General features: G+C 40.1%; 1 protein-coding gene across 3 annotated transcripts in view; it reads right to left on the bottom strand.

Annotated features, from left to right (window-relative positions):
- The window catches only part of LOC103256114 (cytochrome P450 2J2), a 54281-nt gene extending 30594 nt beyond the window's left edge, over positions 1-23687 (bottom strand). For 2 of the 3 annotated variants that reach the window (XR_002481731.1, XM_021710429.1), the window contains exons 1-6: positions 23436-23687; positions 12333-12495; positions 10087-10236; positions 9495-9655; positions 4339-4515; positions 1358-1499 (exon numbers count right to left, since the gene is read on the bottom strand). Coding sequence is in view for 2 of the 3 variants with exons in the window: in XM_021710429.1 (XP_021566104.1) it covers positions 1358-1499; positions 4339-4515; positions 9495-9655; positions 10087-10236; positions 12333-12495; positions 23436-23645 (1003 nt within the window). In the remaining variant the exon portion in view is untranslated. The remainder of the gene's footprint in view (positions 1-1357; positions 1500-4338; positions 4516-9494; positions 9656-10086; positions 10237-12332; positions 12496-23435) is intronic. The other variant, XM_008054010.2, reaches the window with a different exon arrangement.
- Positions 23688-23704: the final 17 nt, after the last annotated feature.

Raw genomic sequence — 23704 nt, forward strand, 5'->3', positions numbered from 1 at the left:
GAACAAAATCATGAATTTTGCAGCAACCTGGATGGAACTAGAGTCTATAATACTGAGTGACCTCTCACAGAAACAAAGATCTGGGAATCACATGTTCTCACTCATATAGTGGACCTTGATCATCCAACGTAATATCATAAGAAAATTACTGACAGTGGTGGGAAACTATGGGGGGGAGGGGAAGGGAGATGGGATTAATGGTAGTAAATATCTGTCCGGGGACGGGTAGACACCTCTTATCAACAAGTGTGCCTGAACGAAGCATATTTGTATACCTAACCCTTAACAATACCATAATAACAAATATTGATTATAAAAAAAGAGTATTTTCTTCTAGAAGTTTCCCAAGGGCTATTACTAAGTGTGAGAAATATTGGGAAGATCACAGCAGAATGGTATGAGTCACTTTCCGTCTGCATATGGTTAAGTGCACTTGCCACAATTTAAATAAAATAAAAAAGGCAAGATGAAGTTTTTTTTAAAAAAAGAAGAGCTGGGGATGCAGTAGGTAGAGAAATCGGGAAGAACATTCTTGGCGGTGGGAAAAGTAAATATCTTTCATATCGAGACCCGAATAAGGACAGATGAAGACAAGGGCACACAATTCAGAGAAGCTGCAGTGCAGGGTGGGCGGCCAGTGGGGCTGATGCTGGTCAGGCACAGAAAGGATTACACCAGAGGGTGTCATGGACCAGGCTACGGAGTTGGGACACTATCCAGGAGGAAACGGGAAGGCATTACTTATAAGAAGATAAGGGGCTTGGCTTGGTGGCTCAACCTGTCATCCCAGCATGTTGGGAGGCCGAGGAGAGTGGATTGCCTGAGCCTGGGGATTCGAAACCAGCCCGGGCAACTTGGAGAGACCTCGTCTTGACAACTAATCAACAGTTAGCCGGACACAGTAGCGTGCACCTGTAATTCTGGCTACTTGGAAGGGTGAGGCAGGTGGATCGCTGGAGCCCATGGGTCGAGGCTGGGGTGGCACTCCAGCCTGGGTGACGGAATGAGACTCCAACTCAAAAAAAAAAAAAGATAGAAGAAGAAAAGGGCACTCATTTCCACACGAGAATGTGCTTGCTTCCTGGAACTTATTACGATGAACACTGACTTCATTGCTTCTGTCTTGACTCTGAGCTTCTTGAGGACAGGGACTGCTTCTTGCATGTGTATGACCTGGGCCCATCACAAACCTGATGGAAAATCTGAAGAACGTGCCTATTCCCAAGGCCCCATCACCTCATGACTGTTCTACCTGTCTTTCCATTCTAGGATGCTGTCTTCTGGCCCCAACTTCGGGCAGCGTGTCCCAGGAGGCAACACTCTGTCCTGGTCCAGGTGCAGGTACTGTCATGCTTACCTTGGATTTCTGGGTAGAGGGCCATGTAAAGCAGACCCCAGCGCAGCGTGGTGGAAGTTGTCTCAGTTCCAGCAAAGAACAGGTCCAAGGTGGTGCAAATGAGGTTTTCTTCATGGAAACTCGTAGCAGCATTGCCCGTGTGCTAGAAAGGACAATGTTTAATGTGATTTATGGTTTATTTAGAGGATTCCTGGTTGCTATAACACACAGGGATGTCATCTAGGAGGAAATTTGGAAGGAAAGGTCCCCAGAAGAAACAACTTTCCCTTGGAAAGGGGCAGAGGCTCTTCAAGAGGCAGAGGCTGATTACAGCAATATCATTAGCATTGCCTACCCCAAGTGCTGGAAGCTTTTGGGGTCGGTGAAAATTGAGAAAACTATTTTCTCTCTTTTAAAGTCAGGATCTCACTCTCACTCCACCACCCACGCTGGATGGAGTGCAGTGGCAAGATCATGGCTCAACACAGCCTTGACCTCCTGGGCTCAGGTGATCCTTCCATCTCAGCCTCCTGAGGGACTAAAGGCATGGACTACCACACCCAAATAATTTTTATCTTCATTTTTTCATTTTTTATAGAGATGAGGTCTCAATGTTGCCCAGACTTGTCTCGAACTCCTGGGCAGAAGCAAACCTCTCGCCTCGGCTTCCCAACGTGCTGGGATTACAGGGATGAGTCACCATGCCCAGCCCAAGACAACTATTTTCTTATGCCTGTAATTTGGGAAAAGTTGCTAGTACAGTGGGAGGAGGATGAGATATAAATAAGAGATTTGGCTTCCAATATGAGTCACTACACTCAGTAGCTGTGTGAGCTGGAGCATAGTACTTAACCTGTCTGTGCTCCAATCTCCTGTTTTATAAAACAGAAATAACAATGCTCACCCTGAAGATGGCATTGTGAATTATGTGAATGCAAGGGCACATAGTAAATACCCAGCCAATGTTTGCACTGATAACAGAAAGAATGGAATTCCTCTTATGAGCAACAGTTCTCATATCTTCTTATCCATCTCTTCCTTACCAATATGAACCTCTCTGATTTCATCAACCATTCCTTAGGCTACGCTGTCATCTTTGCCATCCTCCTCCAAAGCTTTAGTTTGTCCAATGTTGCTCTGAATGTTAATGGTCCCCTACCTGCACACCGCAGAGCAAGGAAAGTCTCCTCTGAGGAGAGAGCAATGCTTCTATTAGTGTTATGCCAATAAGGTAAAATAAGAGGGAAAGAAATCCACCATCCTGACCACTCCAGGTGGAAGAATCATGAACTTGATGTGTTAAGATTGTGACTGGCCAGCATGGTGGTCCATACCTGTTATTCCAGCCCTTTGGGAAGCAGAGGTGGGAGAATTGCCTGAGCCTGGGGGTTCAAGACCAGCCTGGATGAATTGGCAAGACTTCGTCTCTCCAAGAAATCAAAACATTAGCCGGGTATCATGGCACACATTTGTAGTCACAGCTACTTGGAAGGCTGAGGTGGAAGGATTGTCTGAGCCCAGGAGGTCGAAGCTGCAGTGGTGGTAAACGTGCTGCTATACTCCAGCCTGGGCGACAGAGTGAGATTCCGATGCAAAAAAAAAGAAAAAAAGATTGTGATGCTGATTCAGTGACGTATATTAACCAGATGTGTTAACGGCCACATGTCCAGTTTGACTCTTTTCCCCGTTTCTGGCCTATAATGATCAGATGGTGTGGGGAGTTGAGGGCAAGGTTACAGCCTCATTCAGGCCTTCAGGTTAAACGCTGGCATCCACCTCATTTTGACTTGTGTTCTGCAGTGGGGACTGAGAGGAGGGGTAGGTAATCAGGTCCAGGCCCAACTAATGATAAAACAAGCCTTTGGGGCTCAACTGTCACTTTTCCCTTTGGCATCGCTCCTTCAGAGATGGGCCGAGAGTAGGGGATGGCGGGTGAAAAGGCAGCATGTGGGTACCCACAAGACCTCAAGCCAAACACCATTAATTGCTGATTTTCATTTCTAATTGCCTTGTCGATCCTTTAATGCTACCTTACACTTTCTGAAATACTGCTCCCATTTTTACTCTCCGTCATAGGCTGAATATTGGCCTGTAAAGGTGTCCCTCTTAATCCCCGGAACCTGTGGATGCTACCATGTAAGGCAAAAGAGACTTGGCAGATGTGGCTAGGGAATTTGAGATGGGAAGATGATCCCATTTCAAATTGGGTCCAGTGCCATCATAAGGGTCTTTTTATTTTTATGATCATCTTTAATTGTTTTTCCGTAGGGGTCTTTAAAACCATTTTTTCATTTTAAAGATGTGCAGTACAAGTCAGGATTAGGTACACAGGTGGTCAGCCCTCACTTCGCCTGGTTTATGATCAAGCAGCTTTGGTGATGTTTTGTGTCCGCCCCCCTCCGGCAGCGTCCTGCTACTGCCAATCCCTTTCTTGTAGTGTTATGATAAATATTCAAGGTCTACTTATGAGTGAGAACATGTGGTATTCGGTGCTTTGTTTCTGTGACAGACCACTGAGTGTGATAGACTGTAAATCCATCCAAGTTGCTGCAAAGTCCATAATTGTGTCCTTCTTTATGGTTGTGTAATATTCCATTGTGTATGGGTCTTTATTGGAGAAATGCAAGAAGGTCGAAGTCAGAGAGAGAGAATGTAAAATGGAAGCAGAAACCAGAGAGAAGAAAAAGTGCTTGTGCTGCTATCTTTGAGGAGGAAGGAAAGGGCCACATGCCAGAAAATAGAGGAATTCTCGAGAAGCGGAGAGAGTCACAGAAACAGGTTCTCCTCTAGAGCCTCCAAAAGAGGCCAGCCAGGCCAACACCTTGACTTTAGCCCAGTGAAACTGGTTTCATGCTTCTGTCATCCAGAAATGTAAGAGAATAAATCTGTGCTATCTTTAGCCACCAAGTTTGTGGTGATTTGTTACAGTAGCAATTGAAAATGAATACACCCCTATTTGTTCTTCAACGACAAAACGCAGACCACAACGTTGGTTTCCTTACCTTTGTCATTTCCTTGAGGTAAGCATCAATAAAGTCTCTTGTTTCTGCAGGATTCCAATCTCTCCTGTGTTTTTCAATCACATGAGAAACAAACAATTTCAATCTTTCCCACTTGCTGATGAGAGTTTGGTGGGGTCCGGGCAGGAATTTCATTATCCGTGGAAAGATATTGTAGAGCTAATTGACAGAAAAAAAACAATCATGGAGACAGCATGGTGCCATTCTCCTACATTTTAAGACAGCAGAAACCATTTTTTCATCTCTTTTACTTGCTCACACTTAAACTTGGGTCAACATTGACTCTTCTTTTCTGTTACTCCTCTAGCAAAACACTTCAGCTCTCCATCCAAAATATACCCAGCCTCAGACCACTTCTCCCTACCCCAGCGGTTTGCCACCCTGGTGCAGACCACCAATGTTCTAACCTGGATGCTGTAATAGCTCTTAGCAGGTTTCCCGATGCCATTCTCAACCCCATTCCCAGCTCATTTTCCACAAAGTTGCCAGAGGGATCATGTAACAGTTTAACCATGTTGATCCCTTGGTTCTCAATCCTCTGATGGCTTGCCTCCACACTCTGACAAAGTCTAATATCATTCCTCGGGCCTGTGAGCCCTACAGAGCTGACCCTACACACCCACCACCCCCTTTTAAACACTCCTTGTCACCTTATCTTACTCTCTACAGTCCAGTCCACAATGGCTTCAGTGATCACACCAGACTCCTGTTTTAGGCCTTTGCAGTTGTTATTCCCTCTGCCCAGAAAGCTCTTCCTCTGAAATCCAAATAACCCAGGCCTCTCATTTCAGTAGGGCACTGCTGTGTGTTACCTCCTTGGAGCTGTGTTACTTGATGGTCCTATCAGTGGCAACATCCCATCACCTTCTGTCCATGCCTTTGTCCTGTTTTATTTTCCTTCATGGCAATTATAACTAATGTGTGTGGTTGTCTCCCCCACTATACTGTAATCTCGGTGTGGGTAAGACTTCACATTTTTCACTGAAATAAAGTGGTTATTGAATGAATGTTCTTTAATGTCCAGTGGAAAATAGAGAGTATGACATAACGGAAACTCACCTAGACTTAAAATGAGACAGAAATGGATGTGACTGTTTGCTCTGGTCCTTTCTAGTCATACTAGTTTGGTAATAGTAATTGATCTGTAATTTAACTAGCTGCCAGTAGGGCTCCAGTGTGGTCTGGGGACCAAATGGCATGAGAGACATAGAGCACTTTACATAGAGCTGGCGGGCCATTCTCTGTACTTGCTTGCACATGCCATTCCAGATTGCACACACCATGTTGCTTCATTTCATCTTCACAGGCTTGTGGTGAGAATCAATAGAGAAAGAGTATGTGTAGTTGTCTATCAAAATGCCTGGCATATTCTAAGAGAAGAAATACTTTTCACCTCTATCCTTCTGCCTCTTTAATCCTTCCAGGAATTTATTTTCCCAGATACATGTACTAAACTGTCATGGCTTTCTAGACTCTATCTAGGAGGAAAGCAAATGGAAACACTGAACTGGGGACTGCCATGACTAGGCATGAAAGCAAGGAATTCAAAATAACGTTGATAATCATAATAATAGCTCATATACATTATGGTCATTTCATGCATCAGGAGTCATACTAATTGCTTTATCAGTTTTGGTGTGATGGGTCCATAAAGCTCCAGGGTGATGAATAAAAAAAAATCTTCCAGATAGATCATAAAAAAAAAACTAATAGTCAATGAAGACAGTGAGGGCTTAGATGCAGCCAGAGAAAAAGGAAAAAAAGTGCTTTGGAAGGAATAGCATTTATATTTTGAGCTGACTTTCTATGTCACCACTGGGACCCCAGAGGCTGGAATAAAGAGGAAAAAAAAGTCAAAAATTTAAAAATATAATTAGAGTAAAATAAAGATATTTTTGATAACTGAAATTATAAAAATTTGCCACCACTGAAGGAAACTCAGGAGGAGGCTCTGAAATACAAGATGAAATGATTAAAAAAGAATCTGGGCTAGGCATGGTGGCTCGTGCCTGTAATCCCAGAACTTTGGGAGGCAAGGTGGGACAACTGCTTGAGCCCAGGAGTTGGCGACCAGCCTAGGAAACATAGTAAGATCTCGTCTCTACAAAAAATAAAAAATAAAAAAATTAGCCAGTCATGGTGGTAAGTGCCTGTGGTCCTAGCTACTCAAGAGGCTGAGGTGGAAAGATCACATGAGCCCAGGAGGTCGAGGCTGCAGTGAGCCCTGATTGTATGACTGTCCGCCAGCCTGGGTGACAGAGTGAGACCCCGACTCAAACAAAACAAAAATTGGTAAATATGTGGGTAAATACAAGTAAATGTTGTCTTTATAAAACAATAATAATAATAATGTGTACTTTTAAAAAACCCTAAAATATGTGATAATAGTAGCCTAGATAATTGACCAGAGGTTAACTTCCTAAAGCTCTTGTATTATTCTGGGGTAGGATAAAGATATCAACTTTAGATGTTGGCATTTTTATTACACATATTAAAATTTTTAAGTAAAGACTAAAATAAAATAACTGTTCAGTTTTTAAACTAATACAGGGAGAAGTAAAATGAGAAGAACATTCAATCACAATGAGTCAAAAAGGAGAAGAGAATACACAGATATACAGAAATCACAAAAATTATTAGAAATTAGTTATATGTTTTCAATAATTTTGATAAAAGGAATGAAATGCTCTAACAAAAAGACAAGGACTGTCAAGTTGTATACAAAATTTACATCCAACTTTATGCTATAAAAATGAAGCATCTAAAATAAAGGATGGTAGAAAGTAAAAAGATGTGAGAGTACTAACCAGATGCTAAACAAAGGAAAGATGATTACTATATTCATTTCAGACAATATGACCTTTAGGGAATAAAATACTATTAGACATAAAGAACATTACTAAATAGTTATAAAAGTTTCAATTCACTAGGGAAAAAAACAATTTAAACTTTTATGTACCTAACAACATAGCTATAAAGTATATACAGTAAAAATTGATAAAAACATGTGAATTAGATAAACCCACCATCTTAGTAGGAAATTTTAGCACAGTGGATATTCTAGTCAATGAAACAACAAAAGGTATATAATAAATAAAGACTGGAAAGGAAGAAACAAAGTTATCATTATTTGCAAGTAGTATGATTGCCTACGAAATCACCCAAAGAGTAATTATAATATTGATAAGAGTTTACCAAAGTTGATCAATTAAGAATTAATGCCCAAAAGTCAATTGCAAAGAGGAAATAAAAGAATTTGAATACCACCAACTTGAATTACCTAAGAAATAATGGATCTAGACAATGAGCATTAACAGTTTTCTAACCACTAGGTAAAAAGGAGAAGGGCGATAATAAAATGGACAGATCAGTCTGATGACACCCGAGCCCACTGATCATCCTAAATGCAAGAGACAACCAGACATAAGTACCTCCTGGAAAGTAGCTCTTTCAAATAATAAAATAGATTCTGGTCAGTCCTCTAGGTTTAATTACCAATGTACATGAGACACAAAAATAGAAGAACATGTTAAATGCCAAAAGAATACAATCAGTAAAATCCAGAATGTGTGATGCTCTACAGAGCAAATGACTAGATTTTGTAAATAAATAAATTGTAAAGAAAAAAACAGAGGAATGGCAGGAAGCCATAAATTAAATGAGACTTGAGAGACATAGCAATCAAATACAATATACAGTTCCAGTTTAGATTCTGATTTAAAGAAAACAACCAAAAAATAATAATATTTATAAGACATCTGGGGACATCTAAACACTACCTGCATGTTTGAAGACATTAAGTAATTATTGTTCATATTTTTCAGGTACAGTGTCATCTTATTTTTGTCAAATACGTTCTTTAAAGATTATATGCTATAATTTATTTAGAATCATTTATGGATAAAATGATTGAGGTCTGAAATTTGCTCCAAAATAACTCAGGAATAAGGAGGTGCAGCAGTGGGGCATGGATACAGATAAAATGAGGTTAGCTGTGTGTTGATAATTGTTGGAGCTGATTGACAGGTACATAGTAATTCATGACTGTATTCTCTCCACTTTTATATATGTGTGTAATTCTCAAAAATGAAGTGTTTTTTTTAACCGCATAAATTTTTAAAAATTTTGATTATGGCAGACTGAGTAATTCAAGGCCAACCTTTTCACTGAGAACAGCAAAAATAGATTAAAAAGATATATGCATGCACATATAAACACACATACATATATACGTAACAAGGTTGTGAGGTAACAAGGCTTAGGGGAAGAAGAAAACCCACGATATGAACCTGATACTCAGGGCCTATTTATCCCCTAGAAATGTCTACCACATTCAGAAAAGTGGTTGAGAGACCAAGAAGTTGAGTTGAGTTTTTGACAGAGTCAAAGGCCTAAGGGACAAACATTGAGGTGCAGGGCTCACCAAGGAAGGAGAGGGATTTGAACCCCAAAGGACCACACCCTATGAAATTAGAAGATTGATATTAAGTGTTGGTAAGCATGCAAATAGCACAACCAGTTTGGAGGTCTTTAGGCATCTTTTATGGTTCAGATATATATGCAAGAGAAATGAGTGGATGTGTCCACAAGAATACTTGTATGGGGAGTTTCATAGCATCCAAAATTTGGAAACAACTTAAATGTTCATCAATAGAGAAGAGAGTAACAAACAAACAGTGGCGCATTCATGCAATGGAACACCAGTCTGCATTAAAAAAGAGCAACCAACCCAGATGAAACTCAAAGCAACCAGCTGAGCTAGATGCCAGACACAGAAGAGTATCTCTGAGGGAGGAGGGAAATGGATGGGTTGGGGAGGGACAGATAGGAGAGGCTCAAAGGCAATAGCAATTCCATTGTTCTTTTACAAAAGAATAACACAGTGCATAGGTGTATGTCATGTAAAATTCTGCACTTTACATGAGTGTTAGAAATGTTTTTTGCATATAGTAAATATTTGATATTATTAAAAACACTAAAGTCAACAGATTGATTTCAAACAAGTTCGTGTTGAAATCAATTTTAGAAGGTTATATTTTAGCTTCAACACCTACCCCCAAACAAAAAAGAAAACTCCATCTGTGTCTGGCATCAGCCCTAATATCTTTAACCAGGAAATAAAAAGAGAACTGCCTTACCTGGCACCTCATTGAAGCCTCCATACATGTGACTTCATCCAATAACTTTAGCAGCTCCTGAAACTGACCATCCTGGTACTCAAAGCGCTCCCCAAAGGTGATGGAGCAAATGATATTGGAAACTGCATTGTTGATCTTGAAGTGAGGGTTAAAAGACTGTCCTGGAGGTGGAGGAAAAACAAGAAGAATCCTTCTAATTGGTTTGTCTCTACATCCTACACTTCCTTCTAGTGGTGCTCAGGATAACATACTGTCCAGATAACGTAACATAAAACAAACCTAGTATAGAACAATATAGAGGCTCCAGCCACCTCACCTTATGCAGGTTCTGAAATTCAGTCAAGCACTCAGTCAATGCTAGGGAAATCAAACTGATATCCAGAGCTTAAATTTAGTAATGTGTTTATTGCTCATCTTCGTGCATTTAATTCTAGAACTCCTTGAGGGCAGGGTCATGGTGACTTGTCCCCTTTTCTATCTTTAGTGCCTAGCGCAGTGCTGGGTGCAGGACAAGCACTTAGGCTTTTAAAAAGTATCTGTTTAATAAATCAGTGAGCTACAGTAGCCCACATTTGTCCTATGAAATGCTCACCGTTCTCCTCTTTAATTGCCTCAGTGAGGTGATGGGCCTCTTCCTGAATGCGTTCCTCTAAGCTCTTCTTTCCTAAACCAAAGTTTCTTAGTGCTGTCAGGGTGAATCTTCTTTGCTCCTTCCATATCTGGCCATTCGACATGATCAATCCTAAGAAAAAGAAATTCAACATTAGGGTATTCTCATTCTATAATGTGAATATCCAGCAAATGACATGGAGATGCATATCAAGATGGGAGAAGAAGAAGGGCATTAAGGTATTTGAAAATTATTCAGAGAAATAATCCCAAAGCAGTAGGCATAATGGCTAATAGTTACTGATTGCTTGCAATGTCAGGCACTGTAGTAAGTATTTTTTGTGCATTATGTAATTTAATGCTCACAGAAACTCTATGGGTTAAGTACAATTATCCCTTGCCCCGCCATTTTACTAATGAGAAAACTTAGATATAGGGGATAAAGGACAAAGAAAACTTCACAAGGTCACTCAGCTAGTAAGCAGCTAAATGGACATCCAAATTCAGATCTGTCTGATTCCAAAACCTATTCTTTATTAGTCAGGCAAGTAAAATTAAGTATTTATGTTATGCTAAATAGTAGGCATACGCTCATGTATAAGACAAAGTCCATACTCTTAAGAAGGCAAAGGAAGGCTTTATAGGAGAATTCCTGTCTAAACTAGACCTTAAAAATGAAGGAAAAACTCAAGAAAGCAAGGAAGAGTGAATATTCCATATAGAAAGATCAGCACAGGCAAAGGAAACAAAACATCTTGGTGTGTTTGGCAGATCACCATTTATTTCTTAATGCAGGTAAGGTCATGCTCTGCTCTATTTCCTCATTTCTGGAGCACTCCTCAATGCCTTTTAATATCTGCCTTTGGCCTCCATCACCCAATGAGATGACCTTCCTTGTTGTCAACTCCAGGGATACCTTTCAACCTCATCTTATGTGAATCTTTCAATAGCACCAGACACTTCTTTCTTGAGACACTCCCTTCTAGTGGTGCTCAGGATAACATACTCTCCAGATTTTCTTCCCAATATCTTTAGGTCTAAGCCCTCTTCTCATCCTCTCCTCCATTTCTGGGAAATCACATTAACTCCTAAAATTTTAAAATAACATTGATGGTGACCATCTATCCCAGTCCCTTAGCTCCAGACCCATATATACAACAACTGCCTGCTTGACTTTACTGATTTAAAGGTATTTCAAATTCAGCATATCCATGACTGAACTAAAGAGTTTCTCCATACAACTCCCCACCCAAGGTCAACCAATCTAAACACCTTGTTCCCTGCTAAGTGCTCCATTTGTGCCTCATCTGACAATTTGGGTGTCACCTCAACCTCATTCTCCTGACATCATGCCTTGTTAGGTTTACCTCCTGGATTCCTTGAAACCATGTGTTTTCATTGCCCCTATTCTTGTCTAAACACTTCCCTAGTCCAATCTACCTCCTTCTTTAACCTAACATGCTGCAAAGGTCTCTTTTTCCAGTTATGCCATCCTCTAAATGCCAACCTAAATGAGTTTTTTAAATGTACAGTACAAACATGATAATTCCCTTCAGTACCATTCAAGAGCTTTCGTTGTTATTAGGATAAAAGCCAACATCCTTAACAAGAACTTACATGAACTTTTCCTGGCCAAGTTCATCTCCATTGAATGATTTTTTAATCCCCATGTTTGACACATTGGCCAAGTTTATTGCCCTTCTTTTTTTTAATTTATAAATTGTGGGGTATAATTCAGAAAATGCTTCTGTTTATTTCATGGCAATTTTGAGTATTCATGCCAACCTGTTCCAATATAGACTGGAAGGCTCAAGACGCCCTGTGTATCAAAGCCTCCATGACAGAGCGTAAAGAGCTTGAGACAAGAAGCAGCGGCAGAAGGAAGCAGATCCACACCCATTTTCCTAAAGGAAGAGGTCTGGAGTGGGCAAGCAGAAAGAGAACACATTGCCTCTGGCTCTGCTTCTGCCTCTGCTATAGTTGGGGAAAGCACCCAGAGTGAGTTTATGCAAGAAATGTGGCTTCTCCTAAATCTGCTAGGGCTGACTCTGTCAAATCTTCCGAAAGGGTGGCTTCAATCTGAAAATGTGGGCATCCATCTTCCTTCAATAGCATGAATTTTATAATGGGGTTGTTTTCTAGGATTGCTGGAAAATTATAGTCACAGAGGTGCATTTAGCAGATCATAAGAATATCAAACACACACCTTACATTGACCAAGAAACTTACCATTATTCTTAAAGACACGGTCTCGGAGGAGGGTCATTGGGCGGTTCATAAAATTTTGGTCCATGTGAATAAGGACTTCTTTGATTAAGGGCAACCCAGTAATAAGAACTGAAGACATGTCACCCATATCCATGCTAAAAACGTTCCCGTATTTCTTCACATACTGAAAAACAGGTAAAAACAGTTGAATATGAACATGTCTGTATGTTCAGGAATAGAAGGTGTGTGTGTGTGTAGCTGGAAGAGATCATATTGAGGAGAAATGGGGAAGAGAGAGAGAGAGAGAGTGCACACATTGGTCTGATAGGAATATTTTAAATTTCCTTTTCACCTCTTCTTAATGAGGTTCAGATTCAATTCACTCCAGGGTGTGGAAGTTTCCTTACAAGATATCCATTCATATCATCAACCAACATATTAACTGAGTGAGCAACTACCACGTGTCCCCAGAGTGAGGCATGAGGTTAAAAACGGTAATAAAATAAATGAGGTCTCCAACCTCAAGCATCCTAGAGTCTAGTCTAGATTCAGCACATCTGAATCTCCAAAGAAGAGTGAGTTACATTTAGTCTGAGTCTGGTGTAGCAAGCATGGACTTTTTAAAAATTTTTTATTTTTTATTTTTATTTTTTGAGTTGGAGTCTCACTCTGTCACCCAGACTGGAGTGCAGTGGCCACTCCTGGCTACCACAGCCTCGACCTGCTGGGCTCTGGCGATCCTTCCGCCTCAGCCTTCCAAGTAGCTGGAATTACAGCTACCACGCCTGGCTAATTTTTTGATTTATTGTAGAGATGAGGTCTCACCAAGTTGCCCAGGTGGGTCTCGAACCCGCCGGCTCAGGCAATCCACTCACCTCAGCCTCCCAAGGCACGGGACTACAGGCTGAGCCACCGAGCCCGGCAAGCATGGATTTTTTAGTAAATCACCATATCTCTTGAGCCAAAAGAGAACTCCCCTACCTAGACAGAGCATAGATAAGAGAAACATGTGTAAGATAACAGAAGATGAATTATAGGGTGGAGGCCAGGCATGGAGAAAAGCTATCTAGCTCTGGAGTTATGTGAGAATCTTGGCTCTACAAGTCAATCTCTGTGAGTTTTTGGGGGAGCTGCTTCACTTTCAGAACCTCAGCTCCCCAGATATAAAAGGAAGAAAATTATTCCTTCCTCCTTCAAGTTCTGTGAAGAAGAATGAGAGCAGCAATGTGAAAGGCACTTTGTTTTCTGGTTCTGGGCGCACAGCCACCCAGCCAGTCTCTGAGGAATGAACTGGCTCTGAGTGCAAAGGGCTGTGGATGTACGCTCATGGTGGCAAAGGGGACAAGAGTCCATCGGCGTGTGGGAGGAAGGCACTTGTGGTAGCAGACCGCAACATTCCCTATGGACACCCTGCTATGTGCCTTTCATGCTTCAACTTAAAATCTCATTTCACCACCACTCTACAATAGTGATGAGTTTCCTTGTCTTTTAGAGAAAGGAAATGGGTTGTAGCTAAAGTAATGTAGCGGAGGTGACAAAACTATTGCGTGGGGGAGTTTGCTGGGTATTATGTAAGATTTGAGGACAAAGAAATGAAACTGAGATGACTCCAGAACCTTAGAGGTCAGTGGGAGTGAGAGAGTGAAAGTGAGAATGAGATTGAGGGCGAGAGAGCGCATGGGGCTGGGGAGAGAGAAAATGGAAGAGTGTGTGGTGTGTTTATGAAGATGCACAAGTGTGCAGATATGGGCATATATGGCTTGGAGGACAGGGTACTGTCACCAGTCAAAGTCTGCTTAACATATCTATTCGAGAAAGGGCCTTAAGTAGACTACCCCTGTCTTTTGTCTGCCTGGGTTGTATGTAGCTGCAGGCAGTGGTATCACACAGAAGGGCTCCACTTCCCCCAGGGGTCTGTGGCCCCTCCTCCCCAATCCTGATCCACTCACATCTACACCCCACCACGTCACTCTTAGAACCCTGGACATAGGGTCTCCATCAGAGCAAATATAATGCATTCGGTCTTATCCCACCACCCTGCTCCCACATTAAAGACCAAGCCTGGCCTCAGTTCTTTTGGCACAGAGTCCTTCATCAATGTTAATCTTGCTAGGAAGGGCAGAGCCAAGGTTCAACCTCAAGTCAGTTTGCCTCTAAAGTATATGTCTTGCTTCTAAGAAATGGCAGTAATGGGTCCATACAAATCAAGTAGATTCAAATTTCACCTTGCTGAATACGTGGATGACCTTCGAAGGCCTTACAAGAAGGACTTCTTGATTAATTTAGAATATTTCATAAGGTTGTTTATGGAACTGCTGTAAAATCTTAGGCTAAGTTAAATGCCTCCTAACTGGCAATGTATATAATGTAAAACCTCAGTTTTTATCTGGAGGAATTAAAAAATCATTACTATTTACTGAAGTAAACTTATTTGAGTTCCATCTCTACCAGCTCTCTGACAGTGTATATTTCTAGCTCAATAGAACTAGATTTAAAAAAAAACTTTTATGATATTATCAACTGTGTAAACATAGATAGGTCAAATTACCTCCTGGAGCCCTGGGATTGATGATGTACCTAACAATTCTTAGGTACACCTTGCTAATCATTGCCAATTGCTTTACAAGGACTAAATGACTCAGAGGGCAGCTGGGAAGGCTTTGTAAGATAGAGCATACTTTTCAATGTACATCATTAAACAAGTCATTAAAAAAAACAAAGAATAAGGGAACAAAATAAGATGACTCAGAAGGTGAAAACACGCTTAAAATTAAGAAGAGAAAATGGGAAAAGTTGAAAAACAGGAGTCATAAAAGTCAGACACAGGCAATAGGAGGCAGGAAATTTAATACTAGGAGTAAAAATTCCAAAGGAAACCTAAGAATGTTTTAAAAGATGAAGCAAAATAAATGTTTAGAATAAAGAACAAGAAGTAAAGGGTTAGTGAGACAAGAGATTGAACCATGACTACCAAGAGATATAAAGTTGAGAGAGATTCCACTTAATCTAAACTGTTAAATTGAAAAACCAACAGAACAAAGATTCAAAGAGAGGAAAAGAAAAAGAGGGTAACAAGTCACACTCCTACCAGCAGACAGAGGGTCTGTCTCCTGAACTCTCACCAGCACTGCTCTCTGTGTGTGGTGTGTGTGTGTGTGTGTGTGTGTGTGTGTAATCATAATATACAAGTGCATGTTGTTTCTATATTTCTCTGGGGCTTAACATATTTCCCTCAGTCTGTATGTTGTATTTTTTAAATCACCTGTTTATGTCTTCAAATGTTTTTGTTTTGAGATGTTCAACTTCTTTCTCATGGATGCATAGAATATCTAATTAAAAGTTGCAAATATAATTTTATTTTCAGTACATGCAAATCTGGAAAAATAGCTACCAAAGTTCTACAGAGGTACTGCTGAATGTGTGTGTGTGTGTGTGTGTGTGTGTGTGTGTGTGTGTGTGTATGTGTGTGTGTGTGTGTGAGAGAGAGAGAGAGAGAGAGAGAGATAGAGAGAGAGAGATAGTGGCAGGGTGGGGACAAGGAGAGGTAAAAGTCTCTCATGCTAAACCTGTATTTTAATATGCTGTCTCACTGTGTATGTCTTGCCTTTATAGTCAAAAAGCTTTTCTATCCAATAAAGCAAACAAGAACAAAAAACTTAAGGAAATGAAGAATAAAGCTTTATAACAGTGGTTTTTAACTTTTTTTGAGTCACAGACTCCTTTGAAACTCTAGTGTATGCCATGAATCTGCTCTCCTGTAAAATCCTGTACACATAAATACTCTTATACATCTGGTTTCAGGAGTTTACCACTTCCCTGGGACCCATGGACTTCTGCAAAGAATAATGGTCTAACAGATAGTTCTTGAGGCTATGCCGGTTTCTGAGAACACTCTGTGGAAATCAAATTCATGTTCAGTTCAACAGGCTTTTATGAGATGTTTAAAAGTTGCCAGACACCTTCTGGAATTGGTATACGTGGAGGCAATACAAAGATCAATATGATATGGATGTTTTCCTAAAGTGTCAAAGTCTCTTGGAAGAGGCTGACAGTGCAGAAAAAAAATTGCAGTGCATAGTAGAAGATGACATATTTCATAATGCTGATAGAAAGGGACATGAAGCTATTGCAAGAAGGGATGAATTTCCACCACAGATATCGGCAAAAAAATTTTAAGAAGAGATGGAACTTGTGTTGGTGTCAGAACTTAAATGAAGGTCAGTATGCCAGAATAAAGAAAAGAAAGAAAAAGACTTTTAAAAGTAAGAAAGGGAGAGAGACAAAGAGAGAGAAGGGAGGGGATTGAGAGAGAGAGAGAGGAGGCAAACACAGTTTAGGTGTGAGAACACTATATGCGAATGCAAAGGCAAGAAATATGGGTGTTTGTAAGTCCTAGACCAGGAAAGAGGAGCCCAGCTGTTGCTATGAGCTCTTGGGCAGGATACACACTGTCTCCGTTCCAGACTTCCTATTTGGGTATAAAGCTGGCGTCATGGATGATCTCTCTCAAGTCCCCTCCAGGCTATCAGTCTGGGGTTCATGATATTGACTCTGGCTCCAGTGCACCTCTGAGTTTATGTTGTCCCTTGATTAGTATACCTGTTGGCAGTGTCACCTGTGGCTCTCCCAGCCTGGGCTACATCATATGCTCTCCTTCCTTATCTTTGCCTTTGACGCATTTATGACAGAGTTTATTAAAACCTTTCAATAAGGTACCTAGAAGTAGATAAAAAATCTTCCCCCCAGAAACAGCCATATGTCTTCCATTCCCAGAGTAATCCCTTTAAACCTTCGATTCCCATGCTGTGCTCCATGTGATGGTTTAAAAACATGTACTGTGAAGCCTCATTGCCTGGATGACACAAGCACCTCCACTGTGTATCTCAGTTTCCTCATCTGTAAAATGAAGAGAATAATATCCGCAAAAATGTATATTTATATATGGGTGTTTGGAAACAAGAGAGCTATCCAATCTGATTGGGGCATAGGGTTCATTAGAGAGCACCGAACGTGTAATAACCCAAGGCCAGGGGCTAGGGAATGCAACAAGTCCTTCACTTTAAGAGGCTCACAATTTAATAAAGCAAACAGATAAACAATCAGTTCTCATTATTAGCATTCTGTACAATACAGTATTTAATGGGGGAGGGTGGGGGTTAGCAAGCACATAAGGGGACCTGGGGCCAGGGACCAGGTAGGCTCCCGGAAAAGTCGCTTTTCAGTTGATGAGGGAGATGGGAGACAAGGCTGGCAGTATAACCTGAGCTAGAATGAGGAGAGTCTTCATGTCAGGTAAAATATATTAAATCTTGTTTGGTTCACAGTAAGAAGTCTGAGAATATTTGAGTAGAAGAGGTGATGTAAGAGGGTGCTTAAGAGTTTTGATTTGGGAGTCATACAAACCTGTTTCAACACAGTTCTGCTTCTTACTTTCTGTACGATTTTGGGGGAAATTATTTTCCTTTTCTGTTTTAGTTTCCAAATACATAAAAGGGGAGTATTACTAGTTCCCATTTTTAGTATTGTTGTGATAAGTAACCATAATACTAACATTAAACATAATAATATTATTATTATTACTATTGATATTTTAGGGACTGTATTTCGGAAAGAAGACTCTGGTAATTATATTGACAAAGGAATGGAGGGACAGAGACCATAGAGTAGACTGATGCAGCCCATTCAGCAACCAGGCCAGATAGAATGATGCCTGGAATGCAACCAACAACTGACTTTTCTTGAGTTTGTTGCTATAAACATTTAAATAAGGGGGAAGAGTGGAAAATATAGAAATAAGTATCAACTATGTGCTAGACATTCTGGCAGTAACTTGATATTCATTAACTTATTTTGTTCTTATAATAGTCCTATACAGTATTTCCAGTTTTCACAAAACCAGGCACAGAGATTTAGCACATAGCTAGTGTGCATGAAGTCAGGATTCTTTGCAACACACTCTGTAGGTCTCATCCTTCAATGACAGGATAAAGCAATTTTACCTCTTTTTTTTTTCTGAGATGGAGCTCCCTAAGTATTAGTTGGCCACATTTCTTAGCTCTTCTAGGTGTGGCCAATGGGAAGAGGACGGTGATTATATGTGCATCTTCTGGGTCACCTCATTAAACCAAAACTGCTTGCTCACCAACTCTCCCTTCCCCCTTCCCATGGGCCAGAACTCATACATTATGGTGTTGGTGAGGACCAGAACACCAAGATAGAAAGAACTGGAGTTTTGGATAACATTGTGGTACAAAGCAGACTTCCCATCCTGGACCTCCTGCCTACATCTTAACTGTTTTGTGAGAAATAAATAAGTTTCCATCTTATTTACACCATTGTCTTTTGGAGTCACTGCTACAAGTAGCTTGACATGTGTATCATAAGTAATACATTTATCAATCACATTTACTGTTCTCCCACTTTAGTCCAACAAGATTTCATCTATAGGACATTTAAATAAATATATTTAAATAAATGTTCCTATAAATAAGCCATATAGCTCTGGCAGAGAATATTTTAAAAATTGGGAGGTGAGGAGGATGAAAAGCTCCCATCATGCCATGAAAACAGACTAATTTCCTCACTGTCCTCTCACTGTATTTTTCCTCATGCCGTATTCCCCCATTTAAAACTTCCTATCCTGCCGGGTGCGGTGGCTCATGCCTATAATTCCAGCACTTTGGGAGGCAGAGGCAAGAGGATTGCCTGAGCCCAGGGGTTTGAGACCAGCCTGAGCAATATGGTGAGTCCTCGTCTCTACAATAAATAAATAAATAAAAATCAGTTGAGCCTTGTGGCGCACGCCTGTGGTTCAAGCTACTTGGAAGACTGAGGCGGAAGGTTCACCTGAGCCCAGCAGGTGGAGGCTGCGGTGGTCATGAGTGTGCCACTGCACTCCAGCCTGGGCGACAGAGACTACAACTCAAAAAAAAATTTTTTTCCTGACCCTTTACTCCACTTAGCCACCTGCCAAACGTCAAGCATTCTTTTAACATTCAGCCCAATTTTTTCCAACATTCTACAAAAGGTTATCCCCAGGGTTTCCCAATCACAGTGATCAATCTTCTGGTATCCCACTTGATTACCAAGAGTGTATACTACACATTTCATATTCACTGTCTTGTACAGTGCCTGACATATGGCAAGCACTTAATGTCTACTGAATAAATGAACCTATTGAATAAATCAATTATCCTCCACATATGTCATGAAAAGTCAATTATCCTATAGCTATATCATAAAAACTCAAGTAGCATAAGTAGAGAATCGATATATAAGTTAAATAGTCTTGGGTTCAAGTCCTTGTTTTGTAATTATCTAGCTGAATAACCTGGGCAATTCACTTTACTGTTTGTTCTTAGCCAGTTCACTCCCTGGTAAAAAGAACATGCCACCAGGTAATGCCTATCTTGTGTGCATATCATGAATATTAAGTGAAAGTTAACAAAAAAAACTGATATGAGATCTATTAGTACTTAATGTTTCCCAAGTGCAAGAGGGTAAATTTAATTATAACTAAATGACATCATTTAACTCCATTTGTTTTACACCAAGAAATATAAAAATGAAAAACTTTATAAAAGAAAAATAAACACTGTGATGAAAAAATCACCTGGTCAGGGAAAAGATCATAGTCTCAGTTTCATCACTGGTCAGATTTGTGACAGTAGGCAAGTCAGGTAAACTTTCTAGTCACATCTATCTTAGCAGTACTGCAAAGACACAGGTCAAACTTCTTCTTCTTCTTCTTCTTCTTTTTTAAGCTTTCAAACAAAGTTTACTAGCAAGAAAAGAAAGAAGAAGGAAGAAGAAAGATTCATGGCAGAAAGACCTGCTATGGGCAAGTTTTCCAAAGAAGAAAAACCACCAGGTCAAACTTCTTATTGTAGACAAGGTTAAATAAAGGAATTTCATTTTACTTCTACTAATAACATCAACTGACACAGACAAAAATAATTCCAAGAAAAGCCTACTTTTTCTATCAAAAAGGCAGGAAAACAGCCCAACAGGACAGAGATCTTTTAGTCTTTCTATCTCTCTGTTCCAAAGGCAAATACCATGAAAAAAAGACGTGGCCTTCCTCAGTCCTAAAAGATGCTGCAGCAGTGGGGAGGACACTTTCACTCTACCTATGAAGTAATAAGCTGAGTCTGTGAGCTGAATTGTGACTTCCACTCCTGTGCTATAGAACAAGACTCTCTGAAGAAGTTAGGGGGTAGCTTAGGATGCCTGCCCCTCTCATACAGTAATGAAGAGATGTACTTCATACACCATGGAGCAAATGTAGGCAGATCTGTGACTTCCATCCCTGCATAATAAGGAACAGGCTACTCTACCTAGCAGGGTCCTGTCTTCTGTCCCATAGTGCTTCTTCCCAGCCTGCACTGATGAGAATGTGGGGTAGATTCCGGTGAGGGTGGGTATTACAAAGTGTGTTAAACCAAAAAGCACCAAAGAGTCTTTCTAACCTAAATTGACATTTAAATCACTGCTCACAAAAGTGAGCATCAGAATCTAAACGGAATAGTTGTCAAAATACAAGACTTATGTCATATCCAGAGAAAGTCTTATAGTACACAAAATGTCCAGGATACAGTCCAAAATTACTCACCTTATCAAGAACTAGGAAAATCTCAATTTGAATGAGTTGACACCAACACTGAGAGGACACAGACATTGGAATTATAGAATAACTAAAGATTTTACACGAGCTGTTACAGAAATGGTCCAAGAAATAATTATAAACATTTGAAACAGACAAAGAATTAGGAAATCTCAGCAAAAAAATAGAAACTATAAAGAAAAAACAAATGTAAATTTAAGAACTGAAAACTGCAATAGCATACATGAAGAAAACTCAATAAAATAGCACAAGAGCAGACTAGTAATGACAGAAGAATCAGTGAAATTGAAGACACAGGTCAGTAGAAAGTATCTATTCTGAGTAACACAGATAAAATAGATTACAAACAACAAAAATAGAGCCTCAGGGAACTGTGGTACGTCAAGAGACATAACATTTGTGTCATCAATGAAACAGAGTAAAAAAAAAAAAAAGTGGAGTTGAAAAACTATTTGAAGAAAGAATGACTGAAACTCACCAAACCTGCAAAAGACCAACCTACAGCAAGAACCCAAACAGAATGAACCCAAAGGCAACAAACAGTACCACGACCTGTCGTAATCAGAATCAGAGCTCTGAAAATGAAAAACAAAATTTATTGAAAACAAGCAGAGAGGAAAAAGGGGAATAACAATCCAAATTACAGCAGATTTCTTATAACGAAGTAGCACAAAATTTTTAATTGTTGAATGAAATATATTGTCCATCTAGAATCCTATCTCCAGTGGAAATATACTCCAGAAATGAAAGTAAGATAAAGACATTTTTAGGTAAAGAAAAGCTGAGAGGTTTTGGGGTTTTTTTTTTTTTGTTTTTTTTGTTTGCCAGCACACTTGTTCTTAAAGAATGGCTAAAGGAAGCATTTCAGATCAGTAAGGAGATTACAAACTTGGAACATCAGGAATGAGGAAAGAGCAATGGAGAGGGTAAATAAATGGGTAAATACAATAGACTAAACTTCTCTTGAGTTTTCTTTTGATGTTTAAAAGCAAAATGAAAATATTATCTGATGTAGTTCTCAATGTATGTAGAGATAATATTTAAGACAATTTTATTATTAAATGGAGACGGTAAAGGAACCTAAATGGCTGTAAGGTATCTATATTTCACTTGAACTGGTAAGATGTTGACACTAGTAGACTAAAATAAACATATTGTAATCCTTGGAGCAATCACTCCTAAAACAATACAGAGATAGCTCCAAAACACTATAAATAAATAATAATGGAATTATTCTAAAAAATTTCAAGTAGCTTACAGGAAAGGGGAAACAGAAAAATTTTTTAAATAGAAAAATAAAATAAATAATAAAATGGTAGACTTGCGTCCTAATATATCAATAATTACATTAAATGTAAATGGTCTACATTCACCAATGAAAAGACAGGGATTGGCAGAATGAAAAAAAAAAATGACCCAAATATATACCGCAAGAAAGATGATATTTTGAAATGGTATGTCAAATATAATGATATAAGTAGGTTAAAAGTAAAAGGATGAACATAGGCCATGCACATACTAATCAGGAGACAGCTGGTATTGCTGTATTATATCAGAAAAAGTTCAGCAAAGAAGATTATGAGAAATATTTAACAGGGATATTTCATGATAAAAGGGTCAATTCACCAGGAAAATATGACAATCTTAAATGTGTATACACAAAACAACAGAGCTTCCAAATACATGACAGAAACACCATGAGGACTTCATGGAGAATCAGATAAATTCACAATTGTAGTTGAAAACGTCAGTATATGTCTCTTAATAATTGATAGTCAGTAGACAGGAAGTCAGCAGGACACAAGAAATAAACACCACCATCCAATAAGATCTCATTGATATTTATAAAACACTCCACACACATCAACCGTCAAATACACATTTTTTTTTTTTTTTCAAATGCATCAAGAAGCCCCAAGTGTCTCAATAAGGAGTCTGAACACTGTTTGGGAGGACGTGGGAGGCACTGAGAAAATTTAAGCAGAGGAAGGACATCTCTAAACCGTTGCTTGAGTGCAAATGAGTTGCAGGGGAGAAAGCTGAGGAGAAAAGCTCAGTTAGTGTGGTAGCAGTAGCAATCAAGTTGAGATATGCTGAGGATTTAGGTAGCATTATCACAATCTTACCTGTGGGAAATGAAGCTACCAAGAAAGAAAGTACACTTTAAGGATAATAATATAAAAGAGAACAAAGTAATCATATTCTAGATAAGATGTTCCAATAATGTTTAACAAGATATCAGGCAATTAAACGAGTTAAGGAACATGCCTAGTACTCTTAAGTAGTCAACATTTAATAACGTCCCATCCCCTGGAAGGGCAGGTGACATGTCAGTTGATGGGTAAGGGGAAAAAAGTCTCAAATCTGAGTTTACCGGAACACAACCAATAACCTCAGAGCCGCCCATTTTCTCCCCCTGCCCCCCATCTTCGGAACGTGGCCCATCCTGCAGCGCAGGGAGCGGGGTCAAAACCCGGCCAGGCACCTTCGCCCACTCCTACCCGCTGAATTGTCAGGTGCGACTGCTCGAAGTCCAAATGCAAGATGTTGCCAAGGAAGGGCAGGCGCCAGGGCCCCGGCGGGTAGTTTTTTGGTCGCCGCCTTTTGAAAAAGTCAGCAAAGAACAGAAAGGCGACGGTGCCCAGCAGGAGGGTCCGGACGTGGACGGCGGCCCAGAGGGCGGCTGCCAGGGAGCCCACCGCCTCGAGCATGGCTGGGACGTCCGCTCGCTCTGGCGTGCTCCGAGCAGGCGACTGTCCGCGCCTGTGGA

This window comes from Carlito syrichta, unplaced genomic scaffold (assembly GCF_000164805.1).
Source record: "Carlito syrichta isolate Samal-C Ts95f unplaced genomic scaffold, Tarsius_syrichta-2.0.1 Scaffold288945, whole genome shotgun sequence".
NCBI classification, from domain to species: domain Eukaryota; kingdom Metazoa; phylum Chordata; class Mammalia; order Primates; family Tarsiidae; genus Carlito; species Carlito syrichta.